The following is a 25,795-nucleotide window of genomic DNA, read 5'->3' as shown; positions in this document are numbered from 1 at the left end:
ATATTGACAAAAAGTTACAGAACGTGATGCATGGGCGTTATGATATCTGTCATTGATTAAGAGAACACTATTCTTAACTTTTATTTGGGTTTATCGAAGTCGTAGCCTACTTATCCCGAACACTGCAAATTCCATGCAACACAAATCTAAAATTAAACAATTTAGAGAGATGAGAGTGGGGGTGCATGCTGTCATGATAGGCTACTCCATATCTGTTTAATTGACAATATAGAATAATGGTGCTAGCTATCTAATGGAGACCTGTTGTTGTATGATCTGTAAAATTGGTAAATTGGTTACCTGCAAACGAGTGAACATAGAACTTTTATTTTGAAGCAAATTGTGACGACAGACTGTTTCAGGAAGCTGCTGTTGCTCCCCTGTAACATTTTTGTAAACACGTGAAGTCGCTGCCTTGATGCCTGAACCGTCTCAGTTGCTGAAATAACATGCGATTATGTGCTATATACTGAATAGGCTACACAACTCAGTTTAACCTAGAATTTACCAAAAAAGCATGGTAACGTTACGTGTAAAATACGTAAAGGAATCCTAGTAACTAGGCATCGCGTGCTCTCATCTGCCCCCTTGGCTTGGCTTGGCCAATTACTGAGTGATGGCTAGTGACAATGAGTGGCAGGTAGCAGGTCGGCGTAAAGGAGCCTCAAGTAGAAAGAAGAAAACATCAACTGTGGCCGCTGTTGATCTTCCAGTCCCCGAAGCTGGCGACAGCCATCGAGATCAGCAACGTATCATTCAGACCTTGTGAGCATTACACCCTTTTTTGGAGTCTGTGTCTGTAGCATAAATGAAAACAGCATTCCAGTATAAGCAATCTGCAGTAGTCAATATCTACAGTAAACACACACCATGCCTCATACACATGACAGGCTATTACTGTTTGAATCTCCTCTTCCCATAGGAATGAATTGAGAGGGGAGGACTTCTGGTCAGAGTGGAAAGGTTAGTGGTTCTCTTGTCTATCTCCATGTCTCCATATCGTTCAAGCGTAGGCCTATACAGATTGGTTTGGCCTAACTGCCAAACTGTCAGGCAAGTGTTAATGCCAAAATTGTACTTTGATTATGATTGATCACTTATGTTTTTGTAATCTCCGTCTCATCATTCACAGATCTACTAACAGGACGGTTGTCCGACACTGGGTCCTATAGGGGTCAGACGGGTGTCCAGATTGAATGCCTGCAGGATTGTGTGTGTTATGGCCTGGGCAGCTTCTCCACATGTGTGTCTGCACGCTATCAGCTGGCCTTACTACTTCTCCTGCTGGATGCCCTAAAGGTGTGTGCCAAATAGACACAAGGGTATTTCAAGTGTGGCTTAGCTCTATAGCTATGGCTCTGCTTTGCCAGGGAAATAAAGCTACAAGGCTTCTAATAATATTATTGTAATAAAATAATAATACCCACCTGACATGCACTTTGAACCATGTTCATGCATGTATATAGTTTAGACCCAAACATAAATGATAATACGCTCTTTCAAACAAAAAGCACAAGCTACACTTGTACGCTTGCCCCTGAGTTTATTTTGATAGTTCCATATGCATATGAGCTCTTGTCCTCAAAAAGACAACACGCATACACAGTGTGAATTTAGACATGTTTCGAATGCTTTTACATGAATAGTGACACAACTAGGTAGCCTCGTGAGACCATCCTGATCTCGCGAGCTTCAGGGTTTCACTCGCAGATCAGTCTGGATACTTTCCGTTAAAGAAAATTTGGAGCAGTTCACCAAACGAACGTCCAATCAGCGTTGGCTTTGAGGCGGGTTGAGGTGTGACGCAACGAACAACATGACGGCATCCACAGAGATGAGCATAGCTATCGCGCAAGTTTTATTCAAATTAGAAAGTATTCCTGGGTAAACTGTGAAGCTATGAGTCTCAGCCATGCAGCTGGGAGGAATGAACGACACAGACATCCTCCACGGCTGATTCCAGTTCATAATGGAGGAATATACTATCTTCAGAAGTGTAGGGCCTACCGTGAAAACTTGATGGGAATTGTCATTGATTAGGTTCATAAATGGTAAGTTAAAACATCTTAACGTTTGTCACGTTACCTAACTTAATTGTAGGCCTATGTTAAACGGCATTAGAAGAATACTTTGTTCATCTAATTGGTAGATTTGGCCCGTCGATAACCAACAAAGGTGGTGATAGACAGATGGTTTATCCAATCAGCTAACCAGTATGTCCGCCCCTTCCCAAAAGTTCTTCAATGAAAAGTTCCCAGATGGATATGCGGAGCAAATCCATCTGGCGGAGTCAGGTTAACAACTAGGTTCATCTCACAATTAATAACATTCATAACACATCTGAAAAGAATGTTTGGAAACAGAAATATATTGATACACAGTGTTCAATGTTTGCAAAGTACTATCCTGGTTACTCACTAGTTTCACTCTGCAGATCCCAGTGGAGCACTGCAGTGTGTATGATCCTGTGTTCTCACTGACGGAGCTTGAGACACTTAGAGCTCTGGGGTTTTCAGTACTCAAGGAAAATGAGGTGAATAAAACACAAATGCCCACTATCGCTCTCTTACCTGCAAGCTGCAGGGGACACTGGTGATTTATATTTAAAGTGAATTGAATCTTTGTTGTTTGTTTGTTTAACAATAATCCTGTGGCATGGGTGGTGTTTTAGGAAGGCAAGCGAGCTGTGCGTCAGCCAACGCTCTTCTACCTGATGCATTGTGGGAAGGCTCTGTATAACAACCTGCTCTGGAAGAACTGGAGCTCTCAGGCCCTGCCCAAACTCCTCATCATTGGCAACAGTTTCCATGGCATCCAAGAGAGGTGTGTCCTAACTGACAGTTGTTGCCAAAAAGTAAATGAGAGATAAATAATAATACATTTCACAAGTTGACATTTCACAAGTTGACATTTCAAAACATATAAGCTGGCTTAAACAAAGGATTTGTGTTTTATAAGATAATATGTCAGGCAGAATTTGCATTAATGTTGAAATTGTACGAATCACCAGCATTCTTAAATAAAAAAATACATTAATCAAATTCCTTTGCAATTTAAACGTGTGTGTGTGTGTGTGTGTGTGTGTGTTTCCCTTAGAATGCTGCAGAGGGAGCTCCAGAGGGACTATGCCTACCTGTCCACTGTATCCTTTCACTCAAACAATTACCAAAATATAATTCCTAGTACATGTGTTAGTGACCAACCTAAGTCAGTTAACAGAGTTCTTGTAAGCAAAAAACCTCCTAAAAGAAGAGCCCTGTAGCTTAATGAAGTCATAGGGATTTTCTATAAGGAGGTGTGCTACATACTCCTGTATATCACCACATTTGTTTATGTTAAATCTCCATTGTGTTCCATCTGCAATGCGCAAGGAAGGAGCTAATAGCCATCATGTAAGTCAATGCTTCCTTTTCCACCAGCCGCACAGTGGCATATTTCAGAAGCAGCTGTTCACTGCCCCACTTCAAATATGCACCAAGTCTTGTGGTTCTCACTTCTGAAAATGTGACACAGAAGCAACGCAATGCAAATGTACCTCATAGAAAAGAGGACTTACTCTTGTCATTAACACACCTACTTGGAATCCACCCCAGCTTCTGTTTATACTTCTGTAACTTTTAAAAAAAGTAAGTTAGGACCTTGACCACTCACACTGTTGCCAGGCGATGAGTGTGTGCGAAGAGACAGGCCTGCCCTGCTCACAGCGTTTCCTGGATGTGTTCAATGACACGGCACTGATCTGCTTCACCCCTCAAAGCCTCAGCCAACTCCCAGAATCCACCTGGGCTGACCCAGAAGAACCACAGTACCAACACTGCCCAGATCTGGAGATCATCAGGAGAGAACAGAGATAACACAATGTGTGTGTGTGTGTGTGTGTGTGTGAGTGTGAGTGTGTGAGTGAGTGAGTGAGTGAGTAAGTGAGTAAGTGAGTGAGTGTGTGTGTGTGAGAGAGAGAGAGAGAGAGAGAGAGAGAAAGCTAATTTTGTAGTTGCTCTGTTGACCTTGGTATTACAGGTTTATCTTAGTGATTTAACACAAACTGGTTTTAGCAATCACTGTGATAAAGCCATGTTATGTAATAAGGGTGGGGAAGTTCACAATTTCATGTTTTGAGGAGACTGTTTTATATTTTATGAATACCATGGTACATGTATACAGGAGACAGCGCACGACTGCTATTCTCCGTAATTTCATGTGTTTAAAATAATGATAATTTTGGTGGCCGCATCCAAATGAGGCCGCATTCAAAATAAACAACAGAGTAAGATTTCAGAAATGTTCAGTGTAACCTTTTCTTGCTTTTCAAAAATGCATTGAGGCAGCATCATTTTGTGAATCATAATATAGTATCCACATAACTGTAATGTAATTCAACATAAAATGGAACCTATGGGATATTTCCACAAGGATCAGGTCTGAGGACAATAGACTGGAAACTCCTGTTCCTCTCTTCTGGTTTTCACTCTCTATTAACTTCACCACATCAGCAAAGTACATCATGCACACTACACCTTCCATTGTTAAATTGTTGCCTGTTGTGATCAAATGGGCACTGACAGATGTTGAAATGTTGAAATTCTTTCACTTTCTAAATATTCAGTCCACACATGGCCCAATCAGATTTCACCAGAACATATAAAAAGCAAAGAAGGGCGACATGAGTGGTTTGTGAAGACGTGACGAGACGTGAAGACGACACACATCGCCAACTCACAGGAGGCTGATTTTTGGTAGGATTGTCTTTATGAACTGAGTGCAAATGTTAATAAGACACTTAGTATTACTCAACATATACTGGTAATATTTAAATGCATTACCCACAAATCAAATAGTTTTCAGCCAATGCTATTTCTATAAAAAATGTCACTGCTGCAAAACCTATTCTACTGCCAGTGTCACATAGCTTCATAAGGGTTATTGTAATTATCACTACTGCTAGTACTACCAATACAATAGTCATGTATTATCATTATTAATATTATTATTATTAATAATAATAAAAAAAATTATAAAAAGTTTATCTGTTCTATCCATCATCTAATCTGTTGATGAAGAAAACTATTTGTGCACTACATGCAAAAATTGTAATGTCATTTAGTCATATATGGCTTTTGCCTTTTTTACAGTTGAAACGTTTCTCAAAAAGTCATCAACATCACAAACAGTAAGTTACAATGATTATTTATTTATATAAGTTGATTGACACATTAATATTATATTAAAATGTATCAAAGCCCCAGTATTTCACAGATATCTAGTAGTGGTAATGGTGGTAGTAGTAGTAGTATGATAAGGTGCCAGAATGTTTTGAATATAATATTTGATTGTCTGAGCAGAATTCTGTTTTAATTCAGATAGTGCTGTTTGCACTAGAGATGGGAAATTGTGTTGTGCCGACAGCTGTCAAGCATTTTATATGTCAGTGGACTCATTTAACTTCATGCAGCACTGCACAGATAAAGACATGTTTGCATTGTACAATGACATAAATAGATGGTAAGGGTGTGTTTAAATTCCCTTCTTTATAGTATCCCTTTCTGCATTCCACCGTGGGGAGAAGTTCACCTTATCTAAATAACAATTATATTTCCTTATTAACTGCATACTAGAGGTTGAAGATATATAGGCATATCAAGTTTCTCACATACTGGAACTTCAAGAGACAGTGTACATAGCCTTATGATTTTTTTGTTCAGTTCTGAACTGGACTTGAATTAGGAACCTCAGTCACAGATAAACAGTAAAGCTCTGTCAGTTGCTTTAGAGCAGTGTTTCTTAAAGAGTGGTCCGTACGGTATCTCAAGTGATAAGCAAGCAGACGTAGTAAAATATAAAATAGATGAGTTGTTTGCAATATTGAACCAACTTGTATGTAAATCCAAACAGTTCTGCAACAACACTGCAGCTACACCAGTTTAAATCGTTGAATCCTCTGACACAATAAGCAAGGTGCAAAGACAACGGGCAAGGTGGTTCCGTGTAGGCCTGTTGTGTAATAAACTGTTGAAGTAGATCAACTGTTTTTATTTAGCTAGCTGGTCCGTGATGGTTTTTTTATTGGTTAAGTGGTCCTTGGTCTGAAAAAGTTTGAGAAACACTGCTTTAGAGAAAAGCATCAGCTAAATGACTAAATGTAAATGTCAATTATTGAATGATTCTTAATTCTGACAACACAAATTCTGATCACACTGCATGAACTTGCATAAGTATTCTATTTGGTGTCACAGGGGCCAAATTGTATATATATATATTTTTTTTTTACTTTTAATCATTTAAATATTTAAGGGCCTTGTTTATGAGCATGTGTGAAGAATTACAAAGATGTATGGTCAAATATGTAACTATATTAATTGTTAGTACCTGCTTTCAATCCCTTTACCTAACAACAAAAATGTTTTTAGAAATGGCTGCCATGGCCCCCAGGGGACAAATCCGAGGCGCCTAAGCACATTTTTGTGGTTAACTGTTCCACTATAGTTTTAATGGGCTAAATGTTTGGGATAAAAAAAGCTGATTTGCAAAGTGAGTCCATGTCTATTTGAGTATTTTCAAAATACAAAAATATCATATTTGATTTTGATACATATTATGGCAAATGTATTTTGTAGTTTATTATATAAAATGAAAGTATTAGGTATTTCATTTAAAAAAAATATTCTGATGTTTTTTTACCCATCCCTGACTGACAACAACTACTGCCTACTGCGGCTGTAACTACTTCTACTGCTACTACTACTACTACTACTAATAATAATAATAATAATAATAATAATAATAATAATGATACAATAGTACTTCTAGAATTGCTAGGTTACTAGAATGGGCGGAGTCTTTATTTCTAATAGCTCTAGCACTGCTTTGCACACTGTAAATGCCTTAGAGGGGAAAGCTTGTCCTGTGCCCAGTTCTTCAAAAGTAATCCAGTGGGATTTCGAATCACGGATTGGACCAAATCTTGGAAATGGGTTTTTCAAAAGCAAACGAGGGATTCCGAACTAAGATCAGAGCATGTGATCCGGTCTTACATTTGATCTAGCATATGAATGGCACATATGGCACATGAACCCTAACCCTAACCCTAGCTCTAACTTGTTATGACAAAAACTGAATGTCACTTAATTACAGAAGCGTTATGTCACGTTCATGGCAGTGTACAGTAATGTCAGTCTTATGTCGATACTGTCAAGTAAAGTGTAACCTAAATGTATAGCCTACTACGTGAATTTCAAGTTGTCAAATTATTTGTCTGTCTGGTGGATCAATGTTCAATGGATCAATGTCAATGGTGGATCATAGTTGCTCTACATCGAGAGACCATTAGGCTTTAGTTAAAAAGTAGCATCAAGTAAAGTTGCACATCACAAGTTCCTCATGTCACACTAGAGCAACTGCACGCAGTCAGAAGCAAGAGACGACAGCACACACCTGGGGATTGAACCTACGATGTCATTAACTAATGTTATTAACTGGTCGCTTGCTTTAACTCTGACAGTCTTACAGATAATATGACTTAAGTTTAGATGTCTAACTTCACTATACATAGTTTATGAAGACCACACAGCAAGGATGGCTTTGTGGAGCAAAAGTACATGTTATGAAAAGGTGAGAAAAGGTCACTAGAAGACTTCAAATGTCCTCATTTTCCAAATATTCGATCTGCAGCAGACACAATCAAACTGATTAAATATTCTCCACAGTCATCAAGTTCAGAAGTTTCTCTGAGTTAAAGTGTGACAGACGGAATAGAAGCAGCAGCTGGTGAATCTGGTCTGAAAATGGCATCATCAAAGGGAACGGATGCAAGTAGTAAGTTCACCAACATTACATCTGTTTTTTAATCAATAACATGATATAAATCTGCTTTCATTTCTTTTTTATACTGTACATAGCCCACATTTTAAAAATTGCCATATTGAAACAACCTGTTGTAAAATAAGGCATATTTGCACAGCACATGTAAGTCAATCACATGTAAGATCACGTGTATTTGCAGAGCACATGTAAGTCTGTTCTGTATCTCTATGATTAAGCCCACATTAGAGTGATAGTTATTTTATTACATTTACATTCATTTAGCAGTCGCTTTTATCCAAAGCAATTTACATGTCAATTATATTACAAGGGCCATTCTCCCCAGAGCAACTCGGGGTTAAGTGCCTTGCTCAAAGGCACAAGCTGGAAATTGAACCCACATATTGCAGGCTGCAAGCTAGTCCACCTCCTTATCTCTACCACCGCTCATTTATGGCTGCACAGGCCTTGATGCACAGTTCTGATTTTCTGCCCTTATCCGATTTTTTGCACAGCCCGTCTACATCTACGTTTCAGAATGACCCATATCAGATATCTGTGTTAACATAGTTCACATATTTTAAACACTTGACAATCCGCATGCTTACCAGAGGAATTTTGGCCACTGAAATGAAAGCAAAAAAAAAAACAGATGGCACTGCGAATGCATGAAATAACTTTGCATTAGGTATTTCAGTGGCTAGTTGTTTACTTTTGTTTCCAAAGTATCTTGAGTCTGCAAAATATGTTATTAATTTTATAGTCCCCTTCACGATCCACGTCACAGAAAAGGTGTACGCATGTCGGGGTCAGAAAGCTTTCCATCCCATTGAATTGTGTGTGAATTGACTGAAACGTGAAGGAAACATCAAGAAAAATGCTTACATGTACTACTTTTTTGCATGTATATATGCTGTGCTTCTCAACATCGGGCTAATGAATCTCTGGCCACTTGCTAACATTGTGTACTCATTTGTTATCAGATTGATCAGGTAGACAATCGCCATTATCTAAGACTAATTTATTAAGGTATGGTTCGCAGCCCTTGGGTAACAATGATAGTGCAACTGCTATAGCTGTGCCAATATTCTGACCCCATGCACCCAACTTACAGTAGGCTCTGGATGATCACAAACATTGAGGGGGTCTATTTTAAGGCGAAAAAGAAAGTAGAGAGCCTTCCGTCTTCATTGCAGCTTTTCCATCTGTGTTGTCATTTTAATTAGACGTTTTGCCAGTCGTGCGTGCACGTGAAACTGAAAGCAACATTGTGTGTAATGTACAAGTGAAAACACACAAGATTGTGGGCAATCTTTTCAACATTGTACAAGTAGAAAATGACAGGGAATATCCAATCTGCCCGTTTAGACTGCAGTCACATTGGCACATATCCGACTCATATCTGATTTATGTCCACATATAATTGAGGCCTGAAACCGATCTCTCATCAGAATTGTGCCACACAAAAAAATCGGAATTGGGTCACATTTAACTGACGGTGTAAACATAGCCTATGTGATCGGTTTCTTGGTATGGCTCTCACACACACACAGATGCCCCTTTTTGATTGTGCCCTGTTTATTCTATACAGAGTCCAGAGCTGACAAGAGATCCCATGCTCTGAACATTGTGCTCCTGGGGAAGAGTGGGGTTGGGAAGAGCTCATGTGGGAACACCATCCTGGGGAGAGATGCATTTGAGACTCGTGCCTCCTCATCTTCTGACCCTATAACGCTGGCAAGTGAAATGTCCAGTGGACGTGTCAGAGGTAAACGTTTGGTCATTGTTGACACCCCCGAACTGTTTGGTTCCCAACTCACCCGTGAGGAGCTACAGGCAGAAATTTTGACCATCACCTCTATGACCTCCTCTGGTACTTGCATCTTTCTATTGGTGATTACAAAGAGTGAAGTAGGGTCTGACCTTGAGGGAAGGCTTGGCTTCATGCAAAAAGCTTTTGGTGAGAAGGCGGTAGAAAATACCATGGCTCTGATCACCTTAGATAGTATGGATGAGAAGAATATTAGCTTGATAAACAGCCAAGCAAGTAAAAGTCTTCCTAGGGCACTGAGAAATAAGTTCCATTTGTTCTTCAAGGATGAACGCCAAAATCAAGTTGACAATCTTCTGGACAAAATTGAGGCAATGATGGAGAACAATAGCTTTGGTGAGAGATCCAATGACAACTCCACAGTGAAATCAAATCCGGATGGAGCGAGACTATTGCCATCAACCAGGACAAAGAGAGAAGATCAACAGAGAAGAGAGAAACAGAAAGATGAACACAAGTGGAAGGAGGAAGTGGGGGCTGGACAAGAGGAGACACATGACTTTTCATCATATTTAAACAAGTGTAAGTTTGTTATATGACATTATGTTTTAGTGTCTACCTCTAACCAGGTACCTACTGTAAAGGTAGAGCAAATAAAGATAGAACATGAACCCATATTCTCCTTACATTAAACGTCACATGATGTTCAACAGCATATCAGTATTGGAGAGACAAGCAAATCTATTGGATTTAAGTATGAAGATAAGATAAACAAAAAATATGATTGTAGGAAGAAAAGTGACTAACTTTATATTTCTTTTATTTGTTCATCAGATCTTATATCTAACAGGCTATGTTCCAAGTAAGCATGCATTGTGTGGTATTTATAATATTTGTGTGTCTATGTCTGTGTGTGTGTGTGTGTGTGTGTGTCTCTGTTTGTAGGGCGTCAACAAGAAAAAGTGCAAACAGGTAGGCTACACTTTCCCAAATATTTTAACTGTGTATATTGACACTATCAATGGTTACAATGACGGTATAATCAGATAGTAACGTGGTTTTTTTGACAAATCTAATCAAAAAATGTCTAAAAAATGACATTTCAGCACAATTAGCAGACATGGGAAGAGGGTCAACCGGCATGTTTGTTTACTTTTCACAGCAGTTTGCGAGAGTTGCGGTACAAATTTGTGGGTAATAGGACATCACAGCTGGCCTCAGAAAAGATTGTTATGGGAGTATGCCTATGTCTATGTTTAAGAAAACAAACCATAGCTACTCCCTCTTTCTCCTTTCAGTGGACTGTGTGAGGCTGGTCCTGACAGGGAAGACTGGAGTTGGAAAGAGTGCTACAGGAAACACCATCCTGGGAAAGACGGAATTTGAGTCTTTTTCTTCGGGAAAGTCTCTCACAAAAAAATGTAAGAAAAGGACAACAATGATAGGTACCAGAATGCTGCAGGTCATTGACACCCCAGGTCTGTTTGACACGGCTGTCTCAAATGAGAAGATCAAAGAAGAGATTGGGAAATGCATCACCATGTCCTCACCAGGGCCCCATGTGTTCCTGCTTCTGATCTCTGTGGGACGCTTCACCCAAGAGGAGAGAGACACAGTGAAGATGATCCAGGACACCTTCGGAGAGTACTCCAGAGCATACACAATGGTGGGCTTCACAAGAGGAGACGATCTTGATGAAGGCCGGAGCATTGAGGACCACATCCAGACAGGTCCAGCTGCTTTGAAAGAACTGATTAATGACTGTAGTGGCCGGTACCATGTCTTCAGTAACAAGAACAAAGGCACACAGAAACAACAGGTTGTATCTCTCCTGGAGAAGATGGACAAAATGATTCAACAAAATGGAGGGAAGTTCTACACCACCGCCATGTTTGAGGAGACAGAAGCAAAGATCAGAGCAAGAGAGATGAGATTATTACAGCAGAGAATGGAAGAACTGGTGCACGCAAATAAAGACAAAAAAGTCTCATTTTTAGTTAATGAACTATCCAAGATCAAGCTGCCATGGAAGAAGAAGTCCAAGGACCTACCTGATATATTTGTCAAGGACATGGATGAAGACATGATATGGTTCGAAGACTTGCTCACTAACTTGGAGAAGAACCAGGACAAGAAGATCAGTGAAATAGATGGCAAAATGTTGGCCGAGCTCATCAGTGCTCGTGATGGTATTCGCAAAGAAGCGGAGAAAGCCGAGGCAAAAGCTGTGGCTAAAAGGCTAAAACAAAATCATGAAAAGTGCACCATATCATAAGAACTTACAGTTAGCAGTTACACTAACTTACTTAATGACTCACTTAGTTATCCACAGGCAAACAATCAGTATGAATAAATAAGATTTATGTTTTTAGTGTATTGCAAATTTGCTATTGAAAGAGCATTCTTAAAATATCTTCAATGGTTTGAAAAATGCAACTCAAGTACTTCTTTCGGAAAATGTTATTCTTCACTGAACAGTATATTTTGCTTGGGTTAACAAGACTATGAGCTATCAAAATCATCATTGGGACTTCCTTAATAGTATGATACAACTGTAAACTTTTGAGTCTCATAGATGTTATTCTTACTATTATTATTTTTAGCATATATCTTTTGATGCTTTAACTGCCCTAATGTCATGGTCTTTGAATGGTTATACTGTATATACAGTATTAGTAATATATATATATTTTTACTGCTGTCCTTAATTGAATTTTTAATATTAAGACACACAACAGACATGATTGACTTTTTTTCATTGCAAAGTACAATGGACAAAGTAAAAGCTTAAAACAATGAGATGGAAGAATTGATACACAATTTCAGTGCTATTGTGTCTCTGTCAAGTGCAATCAACAATTTTGGTTAATTTGTTGATTTTGAGTTGTGTTATAGTTAAAGTAATACAGAGTAATTTAATCTATTCTGTTTACTATGTTCTAATTCAAGCTGATTATTGAGGGACTGGCTGGCTGTAGCCTGTGTACTGGAAGGCCTTTTGTGTGAGCTTGAGATGGGTGTTGGTGTGATTTGTCAACTTGTCAAACAATAACAACCCTTTTGGATGTTTTTGTATTTTGATTGTTGTGTATTTACCTTTTGTGTACATCATTTTTGGTTTGCTTAAACACTATTAAGCTGCTACCTTTGTTTTCCTGTTTCCAAAAGTATTGTTGGCTTCAATAAAATTGTAATTAATTACCATTCCTTTCTGACCCTTCTTTGGTTTTGGAAATGTATTAGTTTTGGGTGTTTTTCAGACAATGGGACCTGGTGACCTCAAAGTAAATGGTAATACTTTTGGAGGAAAAGATCAGTTCATTCACACAGGAATGCTTTACTCAGAGCAAAGAGATTTCTTAGATACAATAAAATAATAAAGAGAAAAACAGAATGAGAATTCTTTCATCAATTCAGTGGTGGTGTCTTTTTTTCTTAAGGGACATATTTATTGAAGTAATTCTAAAAGTAATCCTAAAGTAATCAGGTTACGTTACATGTTTTTGGTAATCCAACTGATTACGTTACTGATTACAAAAATTGCCATGTAATTTGTAGTCAGTAATGGATTACATTTCAAAGTAATCTGACCCAACCCTGCACAGAACATGGTTTTCACCATTTACTTGAGCTAATGTATTTAAATCCCTGCACCATGGTTCTTATATTGCCAGATTCAGGACAGTTTGCCCTATACACACACATGAAAGGCATGTCCAGCTGGCATCTTGCTGTGGTGATATACAGGTCAACATTTTATTTTTATATTTTTATATTTGTGTCTTTTTATTATTAAAAATCAAAATCAAATGAATGCAAGCATTAATACATCACATAATGGCAGATCTGGGTAGTTTAGACTCTGCTGAAAAAACAAACAAACAATATATTCACACAATATAATGTGAGAATGGCACTTAACAATGACCAGTATAAGTCCCTATAACTAAGGTAGTGAAAATGCCCTGAAAATAGCCTAGGGCTCATAAGGTTAATAGCCAGCAAATGGCTGTGGTAGGAGCCTATTTGTCTTGTGTTCAAAGTATGTTACAACATATTAAAACAGACTAATAATTGAGGTGAAATTTACCCACATACGTACACACATACACACTCACAGATTGTGCCACAAGTCACAGTAAAGTGTAATCTCTTGATTACATTTGAGGACATGCTATTTTGTTTAAGTGTAGCACCCCCTAATGACTTGTACTGTACACAATCAATTCGCCTTACAGTATACACGTCATTGTAAATCAAAACGAGGCTACAGGGTACACAAACCATAGGATTGTTGTGGTCTATGCATTCGCCAGTAGGTGGCGAAAATACGTGGCATTGCCATAACAGTTAACCGGGTGAAGACACCCATCAGCTCCTCAATGCACACATGACAGTTGAATAGCTTACTGTCTTTTGAAAGAGAGTTGACAAAAAGTCTGCATGATGGTGAAATTGTTTCAATGTTTAAATCCAAGCCCCGCCGTCTTGCACTGTAGCCTCACATTGCCGCCAAAACGCAGCCAGCGCACATTTTGGATTCGCCTTTGGAGTCTCTGAACTGACTGTGTTAGCACAGAAAAATTAAGAGAAAAGTAAGTGCTTGTTACTCCTGTCCTTCACTGATTAAGATTCTTGATGTTTGTCCAAAGGATATATTCTCAAACATTAATACCTTACTTAGGCCAATCGGTTACACAGTCTTTGATAATCAATAAAAACCCATCTCTAAAATATGCACTGAGTTTTTATCCTGCCTTAAAATATTTTATGGCTTATTGTTTCTACTTATGATGCAGCCTCTGAAAGTAAATTATTCTTGCGAGTATACCATATTTTAATGTGCAGTTTTTGATTGTCATTACGCGATCACGTTAATTTTGAGAGCACTATTAGGCTATACAGTAAGAGTAGTGTTTACATTTCCATGTCTCTGCGCCACTCGCTTTCACTGGGTTGAGGCCACCTAAAATCTCACAGGCACACCTTAATTTTAATCTCTGGCTACGCCCCAGTTATGCACTTATGATTTCTCTCCATTTCATTGCTGCAAATTTGACCTCAGGACAGACCTGGCTTGCAGCTGATGCATAATGACACTCTAATTTCAAGAGTAGGTCCTAGCTCAGGCCATATCAGTGCCAAGCCAGTCTACCCTTGAGATGACACCTCTGTCAGTGCAAACACAGGAAAACAGCTTTGCCACAGACACAGTATCAGTTCTGTATTTCATACTGATAGAGACCAGAAAAGCCTGAAATAAAATGTTTTCATCGTCGTTCCACATAATCAATTTAAAATATGTGTATGCTCTACAGTAATTCCATGAGTAAATCGGTGCCTTCTCGCTTGCCTATTGTAAATGTTTTAAACTAGACCATACAACCAGGTTGGGCTTGTCATACCACTTTGTCTGCAGATTGTAATCCAAAACAATTCCTTACAATACTGTGCATACATTTTCAAAAATTCTTTCACTTTCTAAATATTCAGCCCGCACATGGCCCAATCAGATTTCAGCAGAACAAAGACCAAAGAAGAGTGGCATGAATGGTTTGTGAAAAGTTGAGACTTGAAGACGACACATCGCCAACTCACAGGAGGCTGATTTTTGGTAGGATTGTCTTTATGAACTGAGCACAAATGATAATAAGACACTTTATTATTACACAACATATAGGTAATATTGAAATGCATAACCCACAAATCATTTTCAGCCAATGCTACAGTACTTCCAGAAAAAAAATCTTTATACTGCTGCAAAACCTATTCTACTGCAAATGTCATAAAATGTCATATAGCTTTATAATGATTATTATAATTATCACTAGTACTACCAATAGTCATGTATTACTATTATTATTATTATTATTATTATTATTAAGTCTATCTGTTCTATCCATCATCTAATCTGTTATAATGATGAACTAATAATAATATGCACTTAATGCAGACGCTGTAATGTAATTTTGAGGGTGGATTTGAATCATGTATTTGAATTTACAGTCATGTAATTTATGGCTTTTTACAGTAGAAACATTTCTCAAAAAGTCTTCAACATCACAAACAGTAAGTTACAATAATTTTTCATTTACATCGATGAAATTACGTAGCCTCAGTAATTCACAGATATCTAGTAGTAGTAGAATTAGTAGTAGTAGTAGTAGTAGTAGTAGTAGTAGTTATTGTAGTAGTAGAAGTAGTAATATAAGGTGCCAGAACTTTTGGAATATTTGATTGTCTGAGCAGAATCTGATTTGTTCAAATAGTGCTGTTTGCACTAGTGATGGGAAACTCGACAGACATGTTGACACGCCTTCAATCATTTTATATGACAATGGGCTCATTTAACTTCATGCAGCACTGTACAGATAAAGAGATGTTTGCGTTGTACAAAACCCAGCATGCATCATGTTCAGCCTGATCTGCGCAGCTCTGCATGAAGTTCAATAAGCCTAATGTATTGAAACAGTTGTTTTGATTCCGGTGATTTTCCAGGACTGAAGCTTCAGAATAATATTTTTACCTCTCAAACCAGGTCTCAGCTATTTAATTCCTTGGGATCCTGTAAAGGTGGCAGGGTCGTCATGTTGTTGGTGATGTTCAAACAGGTGTATGATGTGCGAATAGTAGCTGTATTGCGTGAACCTATTTCACCTTACACCTGAACTTAAGTAGCAAAACCAAATAAGAACAGCCCCTGGCGTTATCACGTCACCTTAATCAGCTGTATAATAAAAAAAAATGATGATCATTCTATTGCCATCTTTTAAGGAACCGGTTACAAAGCTGGCTGCACACATTTAAAGATTAAGTTGGGCGGTGTCAGTAAACTCTATCAACAAAGAAATCTGGTATATCCACATTCTTCTTTTCGGAACAGAACATACATTCTATCATCATTCCACTTATTCCACCTTGCACATGCTTTCCCAAATAGCAAAAATACAGACCCAATTCAGGACCAGATGTACTAACATTTTTGCGCCCACTGCAGGCGTATTTTAGCCTAGAAATCTAGACGCACACTAGCGGCAGCAAATTACATTTGCTTCCAGGGCTAGTCTAGCAACTCTCCGTTGGCTTGTGAGCTCGAAAAATTAAACTTCTATCAGGCCAATCAAATCGTGTATAGAGTCGTTAGGCGGGCTAAACATAATGATTGATGGCAGAGTTGCAACGGTTTGGCTGGAATTCCCTGCTACTTGAAAACAAAGAAGATGGATGTTGCTGTTGGCCAACAGTGTGACACGAGTTAAGCTTTTTTTAAGTTGGCAAAAGTTTGAACTAGCCAACAAGCTCCGCTGGTGGGAAACCGCATGGGACTCATAGCACTGTCCAATTGCGTGCAGAGGGAATTTGAAAGACAACCGATTATCCCGCCCACCGGACTGAGCATTGCAAACGGTGAGTGCCCAGACCCTAGCCTGGTGTTACCATCCTACGTACTTCCGGCCAAAATTTGATTTCAGCCTCGCACGTAGTCTGGCCCAACAGACAATATGCGGTTCGCGTACAACCGCGCCAATCAGCGAACAGTTGAGTGATGACGCGGAACTTGCCTGCCGAGTTGCTTGTTGTAGTCCAGCGAAGCTTGTAGTTCAACATTATAGCAACAATGGCGACGGAGGAAGAGACGCTAGAAGCTATCCGCGAAGTTGTCTCAACTCTCGAGGGCATCACGCAATTAAAGCAGGAACATGAGGCTTGTCTTGTCAATTTTATAAATGGCAAGGACGTCGTAAAACTCTCCTTCCAACTGGCTTTGGGAAAAAAGTTTGATTTATCAGATGGTGATTACTAAACCTAAACGCACAAGTGTACTACATGCATCACTACTTTTCATGTTTTCAAATAAACGTTTGCTGCTCGTTATTCTCCCCCCTACTCTCAAATTACCTTTACAAAATCAATGCGGCCTACTTAAGGAATACCGAGCGGGGCTCAAGGCGAGGCTGTGTGTCTTGACTTGAGCTAGCCGGTTACCAAGCGGGGCTCAAGGAAAGGCTGTTGTGATTGTGCTTGACTGGGACTAGCGGTTACCGAGCTGGGCTCAAGGTAAACCACTCCGTGTTTGTGTTTGACAGAGGCCTGTGGCTGAGCTGGGCTCCAGGCGAGGCTACCGTGCTTGTGGACAGTAACGTTAGCCAGTCACGGAGCATGGCTCAAGGTGAGGCTGCGTTGTTTTATGCCGAACAACTGTTAGTTTAACTGAGCAAGCTCCAGGTTAAATAACACGTAGGTCATCAGTACAATCCAACTTATCCAAGAGTGTAGTCTGAACAGCCCGTGTAGGACGAAGTAAAAGCTCCGTAGCTCCGACAAAGTCACCGGGCTGCGTAGAACAACAATCGTCTGATAAGCGGCGAGAAGAGATAAGAGGAAAACTGGCGTGTGACAAGAGCTGATATAATCTCGGTGACATGACGCTTTTGGTATACAACTCTCGGTCTGTGGCTGGCGCAAGTTAGGGATATATCCACTACGAAGAGACTGCCCTGGCGGTCAGGTAGCCTACATACTAGCCAGCGGTCTGTTTACTACTGAGAGCAGAAGTGGGAAGCGTAATAGCCTGAACTCCGGCGCACAGCATACGTCATTACCAAACGTTGCTGATTGGTTAAGGGAACTCCAATGATTTTAAACCTCGAAATAAGCATCCGCCTATTACGGAGACGGATTCTTATTACTTTGTTCCAGACTGTATGACGAAGAGAATTCGTAGTCACAGGCGGTAAGGGCCAGGCTACCCAGACCCTACATTTTAATGTGGGTCTGGCTCGTCAGGCTAGGCGTATTTGATTTGCAACATGCACATAAAAACATGGCGAGGTCTGTACAAACAGGCCGCACTGAGGAAAAAGTGCAGACTGATATGACGTCATCCTGAATCACTGACAGTACCTTTAAAGATGTCATGAAAAATGTCATTTCGGGCAGATGAAAGATATAAAACTCCATTTGGAAAATTCTGTTCCTCAGAGACTGTTGGGGGAAATCTTGCACCACAGAAGCCAGCCCTATATTAACCTTCATGACTAAGAAAGGATTAACCAAAGACTGTATTCTCATCATCTGATTTGTAATAGGAATATTTCTGTTCAACCTATTGATTGGGCAAAGCAGCCAGATTAGTGACGTTTTGAAATCTCTCCATGTGATTTTACTTCAACAGTGTCTAATACTGGTGAGGGACTGAACCTTGTCCTCCTGGGGAAGAGTGGTGTGGGGAAGAGCTCGTGTGGGAACACCATCCTGGGGAAGCAAGTCTTCCAGACCCGTCCACCCTCCTCCCTCTGAAACCACAAATTGCCCGAGGAGTGGTCGGTGGCACAACTGTGGTCATCGTCGACACCCCAGACCTGTTTGGTTCCAAAGTTAGCCAAGAGGTGCTACAGAAACAGATGGTTTCCATCACCACAGAGACAACTCCAGGGCCTTGTGTGTTTTTATTGGTGCTAACCCCAGCTGATGTTGGTCGCAACCTTGAAGAGACACTTGCAACTATTAGGGCGACTTTTGGAGAAAAAGCAGCAGATTCCACTCTTGCTATTATCACACACGGTGACCAAAAGGAAACAGCTGCAGAGAACTTCCCAGAGGCAATTAGGCCAAAAGTGCACATTTTCGACAACACAAAACACCAAGACAGCAAGCAAGTTCAACACCTTTTGTCTAAAATGGAGGGACTAACAGAGAAAAATAATGGTTTCTATCTCAGACAGATTCTCAAAACTGCACCACCTGTTAAGAAAAAACCTCGAACAAAGTTTGTGCATAATTTGTCTGAACTCACAGCAGGGCAAAGGCAGGAACCTGCAGAGAGACAGGAGCCTGAAAGTGTGGAGACACCTCCTCGGTTTTCATCAAAACTCAACACATGTAAGCATTAGTTAATATAATATATACCATGGCAGTTTACTTGGGAATTATGCAATATTGCAATGATGAATCATGTAAAATATTTGTTGAATTTCTGGTGGAAGTGTATTTGAGAAGTATGATATTTAGGTTTTTTTATGGTTCAATAAAGTTCATCACTCTCCTTTTCTCTTTTTAGGGCTTGAAAGAGAGAAAAAACAAACAGGTATTATCACAGACTCAAGACCTGTGAACTCTCTTGTCTAAGGATAAAATGTTAAAATATTCTTATCTTTTAAAACAATGTGTTAAGTATTTAATACCATCCTTTTCTCTAGTGGACTGTGTAAGGCTGGTCCTGATTGGGAAGACTGGAGTTGGAAAGAGTGCCACAGGAAACACCATCCTCGGGAAGAAGGAATTCTTATCCTCTGCTTTAATGGGGTCTGTCACAACAAAATGTAAGAGAAGGTCAGCAGTAGTTGGTTCAAAAATGGTGCAGGTCATTGACACCCCAGGTCTGTTTGACACTGCAGTCTCAAATGAGAATATACGGGAGGAGATTGGGAAATGCATCACCATGTCCTCACCAGGACCCCATGTGTTCCTGCTTCTGATCTCTGTGGGACGCTTCACCCAAGAGGAGAGAGACACAGTGAAGATGATCCAGGAGATATTTGGAGAGTATTCAAAAGCATACACAATGGTAGGATTCACCAAAGGAGAAGAACTGAAAGAAGAGGGCATTGCCATGAAGACATACATTGAAAAAAGCCCAGCTGCTTTAAAGGAGCTCATGGAGGACTGTGGTGGTCGGTACCATGTCTTCTGTAACAAGGACAAAGAGACTCGGGAACAACAGGTCTTATCTCTCCTGGAGAAGATTGACGGAATGATTCAACAAAATGGAGGAAGCTTCTACACCACCGCCATGTTTGAGGAGACAGAAGCAAAGATCAGAGCAAGAGATATGAGACTGCTACAGCAGAGAATGGAAGAACTGGAGCATGCAAATCAAGACAAAGACGTCTCTTTTTTGGTCACTGAATTATCCAAGATCAAGCTGACACTGGAGAGGAAGCTCAGGAACCTGCGTGATGAAGCTGTCAAGGAGAGAGACGAAGACATGAAGAAACTCGAAGAGTTACGAGCCGACTTGGAGAAGAACCACGAGAAGAAGATCAAGGAAATAGATGGCAAAATTTTCACTGACCTTGCCAGAAGTCGTGATAGCATTCGCAGGCAAGCGGAGAAAGCTGAAGCGAAAGCCATGGCTAAGACCTTACAGCACAACCAGCAAAAATGCACTATATCTTAAGAATAGTCTGGAAGGACACTCACAAGAACAACCACATCAAAACACTTGTTATTTGTGGGATAATATAATAAATATAAGTAGGAAATTCTCTGTTTCTGTTTGCTCACAGCCACTGTTGCATTGCCTGCTCTCTCTCTCTCTCTCTCTCTCTCTCTCCATCTCACTGACACACTGTCACATAATGTTTTGGCCGTATGTTATTTTATTTTTATTTTAATGTGTTTAATCAGACAAGACAGTTAAAAGAGCGGGAAAGAGGGTGGAATCGGGAATTGACCCAGATTGGACTCAAAGCCTGTTCCCCATAGACACTTAAACCCAAGGACGCTGTAGCCACCTGCGCCACAGCGCCTTCTTGTGTTGCTCTTTTAACCTGTGTTGTGTTGACTCTCAGGCATGGACCTGAACCCACAAGCTTGCAGCACTTCAGAATGGGATTGAGTACTGCTTGCTGGTATTTACAGTATCTGTTGTTACCGTGTGTAAGCAAGGGCGCGGAAAGGGGGGTGCTGAGGGTGCTGCAGCACCCCCTGCTGGCAGGAGATAGATTTTTTTAAAAATATATATTTTTAAATAATTACTAATTCGCTGTCTGACATTATTTATATTTTTGTATGTGAAATGATGAGTCAAATAGCAAAAAAGGGTTATGGATAGGTTCGAATATAGGCTACTAAAAATGAACAGTTATAGAGATCAACGTGAACGTGAGTCAGTTACTGTAAGAACCGTAGCGTGGTTTCATCTATGTGATAGCGATCAAGTGTGTAGGCCTACGGTTGATATAGGCCTACATACGATTTACGATTTACACGTTCAAAAAAACCATGGATAAGCTGAAAGAAACTTTAATTGTGTTTTACAATTTTGCAAAAATAATAAATGCATAGCTAGTGAAATCATTTCACTATCCTAGTCGCTAAGATAGAAATTAGGACACATACTTGCTGTGGAGACGACACACTTTAGGCTATTCAGAAATTATTTGCGAGATCATTGCAGCCTGATTATTAGCCTATATTTAAAGCCTAACATCTCTGGTGTGGTTTTGACGATCAGATAAGTAATTTTCCTTAGCTATACTGAAATAGGCTAACGATGTCAAGTGCGCTTCTGTGGGGGTTAGGGTGAGCGCATTGGACTCGGAGTCGTCGGACATCCATTATTTTTGTTATTCAGCACCCCTGGTCAAAAATAGGTTCCCGCGCGCCTGTGTGTAAGTGTGCTTTGTGTTAGTGTAACCATAAGATGTATACATCATTCCTTTCTTGCATTCTAAAGCCAATAAAGCATTTTCCCTGAGATCATGTGGTGTATTGGATACAGAGGCCTACCTGCTTGTAAACTGTGGATTGTTCGAGTCCACTCCTAGCCAGTATGATTATGCATAGATTAAACTGGTAATCCCCTCTTTGGTACAAAATCCCAAATCTTAAAAAAGGCATATGAAAAGGTAACACTTTTATTTCAATGGTATATTCAGATTTCTTGATTGACTTTGGTACACATTTCACATACACAATATACACACAACATAAACATAAAATCTTTTTCCACTGACAACAATACAAAGTATATTTCAAAATGAATTGTCAATGGGTTTGTATTTATTAATCCATGAACTCAACCAAAAGTAATTAAAAATGGATAACTTCCTTATCCATCCTAGTCCACAAAAACACACAATGTTTTAAAAAGTGTACCGTATATACCCGAATATAAGACGACCCTGAATATAAGAGGAATGCTTCTAAAACGAGCTTATTTCTCTTCTTATGAAGCGCACCGCGGCGCCTGCCCCACATTACCTTGAGCCAGTCCACTACCAGATCAGTGTCCATCCAGCCCTTTTCCTGGGCACGTACGATAATGCCAGCTGGTATCGTCTCCTTTGGCATAGTCTTGCGTTTCAAAATCACATATGGGAGGAGTTTGGTCCCGTCCGCGAGACACGCCAACATTACAGTGATTGGTTTTTTTTTCATTTCCAGTAGATCGCACAATAACTGATTTGTCCCCTTTCTTGGCAACAGTCACAGATGTTGACATGTCAAAAATGTCTGGTGTTTGGTCAGCATTCCCTATCTGATCCAGGGGGTATGAGTGAGTTTTCCTCAGTTCAAGCACATATTGCTGAAAAGACAGCAACTTCTCTTCAAAAAAAAAAAAAGGGCAGGTGCTGAGCCAGACTTGTTCTACGACGCAGTGTCAGCCCTTTGCGTCGCATCATTCGTGTACACCACCCAGTGCTAGCTTTGAATTTATTTGTCGGTATGTCCAGAGCTCTCAGCCAAATGATTTCTCTTGCACTCTAAGAAATGGAAGTACCAGTGTGTACCTAAGTCGGTACAAATGCTTGTCGCTGGGGCAGTACCCTTTTGAAGTACAATACTGTACCTATGAATGCAGGTACATTTGTGTACCCTAGCCATCTGTACCCATCAAGGTACACTTGTGTACCTGCAATGACTAAAATGTACCTGTATATATCATTATCACATAGTACCCTTAAAAGGTACTATTCTGTACTTCAAGGGTACAACCCCAGTGAAAATTTAAGGTGGTATAACTAAAATATATGCACAACCAATAAGTACATTTAAATGTTTATTCTGGGGGGATATTACTCACAATACTTCACATGAATACAGGTACAATAAATGTTAACATGTTCATATTAAAAACACATTCATATCAAAACATCAAAATATCTTATATCCATATCAATATACATATTCACGTAAAACATGTTATGACTCTTAATGTAAGTGTAAATAATAAAACACTTTGGTTTACAATATTTTGCCTGAATAGCCACATTGTGTTTATACGCAGAAGGAAAAAAAAATATTATATAGCACTAATAACACCTTTATATGATCTATAAAATACCAATATTTGAGTTAGTAATTACTCCAACAAACCTTGTATGCTTTCAAGTTCATGTTAATACTCGTGTATGTGACAGTGATGAAAATACAGTATCTGCTTGCCATAACCATTACACGTTGCAAAATTAACAAAGTCCTTGCAGTAACTTAGTAGCTATGATCTTAGATCTCATTCACAGTGCATACACCATAGAATTGAGTGAACGATATGTGTGATGTAATGAGTCATATAGCGACATTTTAGAGTAGTATCTCAGAAAACAATGTGCAAGCCTTTGGGAAATATTAGCAAGCCTGTAAAAATGTACAATATATTGTTACAATGTTCATTACCTCACCAATAAATCAATCAATCAGAAAACACACTCCAATCCTTCCAATCATGAGGCGAGCCATTAAAAAGGCAAGAGTCTCAAAAGGCACCAAAGTTCAATTTCAAAAACTGGTAGAAATCCAACATATTCTTCAGGAGAGTGTGCTAAGTAAAGGTCAACAGCAGTAGAGGCTGCTGTTTTCCCCCTCTTCAACTTCTGTTCCTCTGCATATATCCACTTTGACTTAGACTGGAACCTTACTTGATCTACAGGACGTTCACATATTTTCAATAGCAGTGGTAGCCTCACCAATGACAGCAGGGGTTTTACATCTGTTGGAAGCAAAATGCAAACACAAACCTCAGAATAAGATTTTTTTCAACCACACAAATAAATAGCCTCAGACAGATTGTGTAAAATACCTTGTCTAATACATGTATGTAACTATATCAATCTGCTCACCTGGCATAGATCAGCGTTGAGTCATTACAAGTTCCATGGACCGGCTGACTCTCCCAAACTTCTCCTTACTCCTTTTCACCGTATCTTCATGAACGAAAGCTGCCTGCTCCACTATGTGTTTGAGAGACAAATGCCATGCAATAGAATAATATAATTAAACAAAATGACACAACAATGAAATAGCACAAACATAATCTTAACCAATATATAAATTGCTATAGGACAAAAAAAAAATCTAAAAGTTGTCTGTATTATTATAATTTGCATAATTTATTATGCAATACTTTTCTATATGTATTTAACATCAATAAGAAAAATACCATTACAAAAAAACCACCAAGTTGGGTAACTTACGTAGCCATTAGATCGATCCTTTAGGAAAGGTAAGCTTACTTCCAAGTGGCCATGTTCTGCCTTGGTGGGTATCTGTGAGAAGGATTAACGTTAGATTTACTTTAGACCATTATCAAGCTCTGAGTAACTTTATAACATTATAGAATGGTTCTGAGTTGCTCCCTCTAGCTTCTAACTAGATAAGCAATGACAACCAGGATGTTCTGGTGAACATAGGCAACTCAACTAATTAATTTTCACCTAAACAAAATGACAGTGTTGAGAGTGATCATGCTTACTGCATGTATGCACTTACCAGGCTTCTTTCACCTGCACTACCGTTGATATTAAACCAGCCTTTCAGGGAAGTTAGCAAGTATGTATGGCTAACAGTGCTAGGATATGCTTATATATCTATGGGCTAAGCTAGTTAGGATAATGATTGCTAGTGAAAGTTGGCTTTAATGGCTTCCACAAAAACTTAACATTGACATGGGAAATAGTAGATAAAACACACACACAAATCATTTCCTTACCATTTATCACGATAGTCATGCATTATTGAAGGAGTTTGAACTCCATTTAAAAATATCTGAATTCATAGCTAACCTAGGCTAAGTTGCTAGCGAATGCTAATGTTAGCCTTTAAGCCAACAATCTGACTCCATTACTGTAACAGTAGGCTATTTACAATGTACAAACCGAATTTCGATAAATTGCAACTACACCTTACCTCTGAATAGCTTTGCCTCCTCTTCCACAAAGATTATTCCATCCTGCACATGTGTTTTCTCACACCAAGCTCCTCACTGAAAGTTGCTCCATTTCTTGGTGAGTGAGATGAACAAAGTTGAGGGGAAAAATAACGGTTGCTCCCGTCCCGAATCTCCTCCCCCAACAACTTTTGAGTGACAGGCCATGTACTTTTTGTACCCTTAGGTACAAATATGGTCCCTTTGCGAAAAGGTACATTAATGATCCAGGAACGGTACGTATTAGTACTTTAGGGGCTCAATTTTGTTCCCTTTAAGGTACAGGGTCAAAAGTTGTA

General features: G+C 39.4%; 3 protein-coding genes and 1 long non-coding RNA gene across 4 annotated transcripts in view; 3 read left to right on the top strand and 1 right to left on the bottom strand.

The window, feature by feature from the left end:
* Nucleotides 1–25,795, top strand: part of LOC143105508 (tripartite motif-containing protein 16-like) — a 175,893-nt gene that overhangs the window by 16,269 nt on the left and 133,829 nt on the right. The window lies entirely within an intron of this gene.
* On the top strand, nt 385–3,908 carry srrd (SRR1 domain containing). The gene is made up of 7 exons (XM_076269479.1): nt 385–765; nt 923–963; nt 1,133–1,299; nt 2,435–2,533; nt 2,672–2,823; nt 3,097–3,142; nt 3,663–3,908. Exons 1-7 carry the CDS (start codon nt 617–619, stop codon nt 3,852–3,854), a joined length of 846 nt encoding a protein of 281 aa, XP_076125594.1. The 5' UTR covers nt 385–616; the 3' UTR covers nt 3,855–3,908.
* Nucleotides 4,661–22,046, top strand: LOC143105515 (GTPase IMAP family member 8-like). Its single transcript, XM_076269484.1, has 8 exons — nt 4,661–4,733; nt 5,130–5,167; nt 7,701–7,809; nt 9,386–10,147; nt 10,511–10,537; nt 10,864–11,471; nt 18,280–18,289; nt 19,765–22,046. Exons 3-8 carry the CDS (start codon nt 7,779–7,781, stop codon nt 20,742–20,744), a joined length of 2,418 nt encoding a protein of 805 aa, XP_076125599.1. The 5' UTR covers nt 4,661–4,733; nt 5,130–5,167; nt 7,701–7,778; the 3' UTR covers nt 20,745–22,046.
* LOC143105516 (uncharacterized) lies at nt 23,362–25,729 on the bottom strand. The gene is made up of 4 exons (XR_012983497.1): nt 25,478–25,729; nt 24,805–24,837; nt 24,412–24,522; nt 23,362–24,281 (listed from the first exon to the last, which is right to left on the bottom strand). It is a non-coding gene; the product is annotated as an uncharacterized LOC143105516 (long non-coding RNA).

This window comes from Alosa pseudoharengus, unplaced genomic scaffold (genome assembly GCF_046254945.1).
Source record: "Alosa pseudoharengus isolate Yale_2024_CS ecotype anadromous, Long Island Sound unplaced genomic scaffold, YU_APseudo_1.1 YU_APseudo_1.1_scf_6, whole genome shotgun sequence".
NCBI lineage: Eukaryota > Metazoa > Chordata > Actinopteri > Clupeiformes > Clupeidae > Alosa > Alosa pseudoharengus.
Note: the sequence above shows the minus strand (reverse complement) of the source record. Positions and strands in the feature narration are given on the sequence as shown.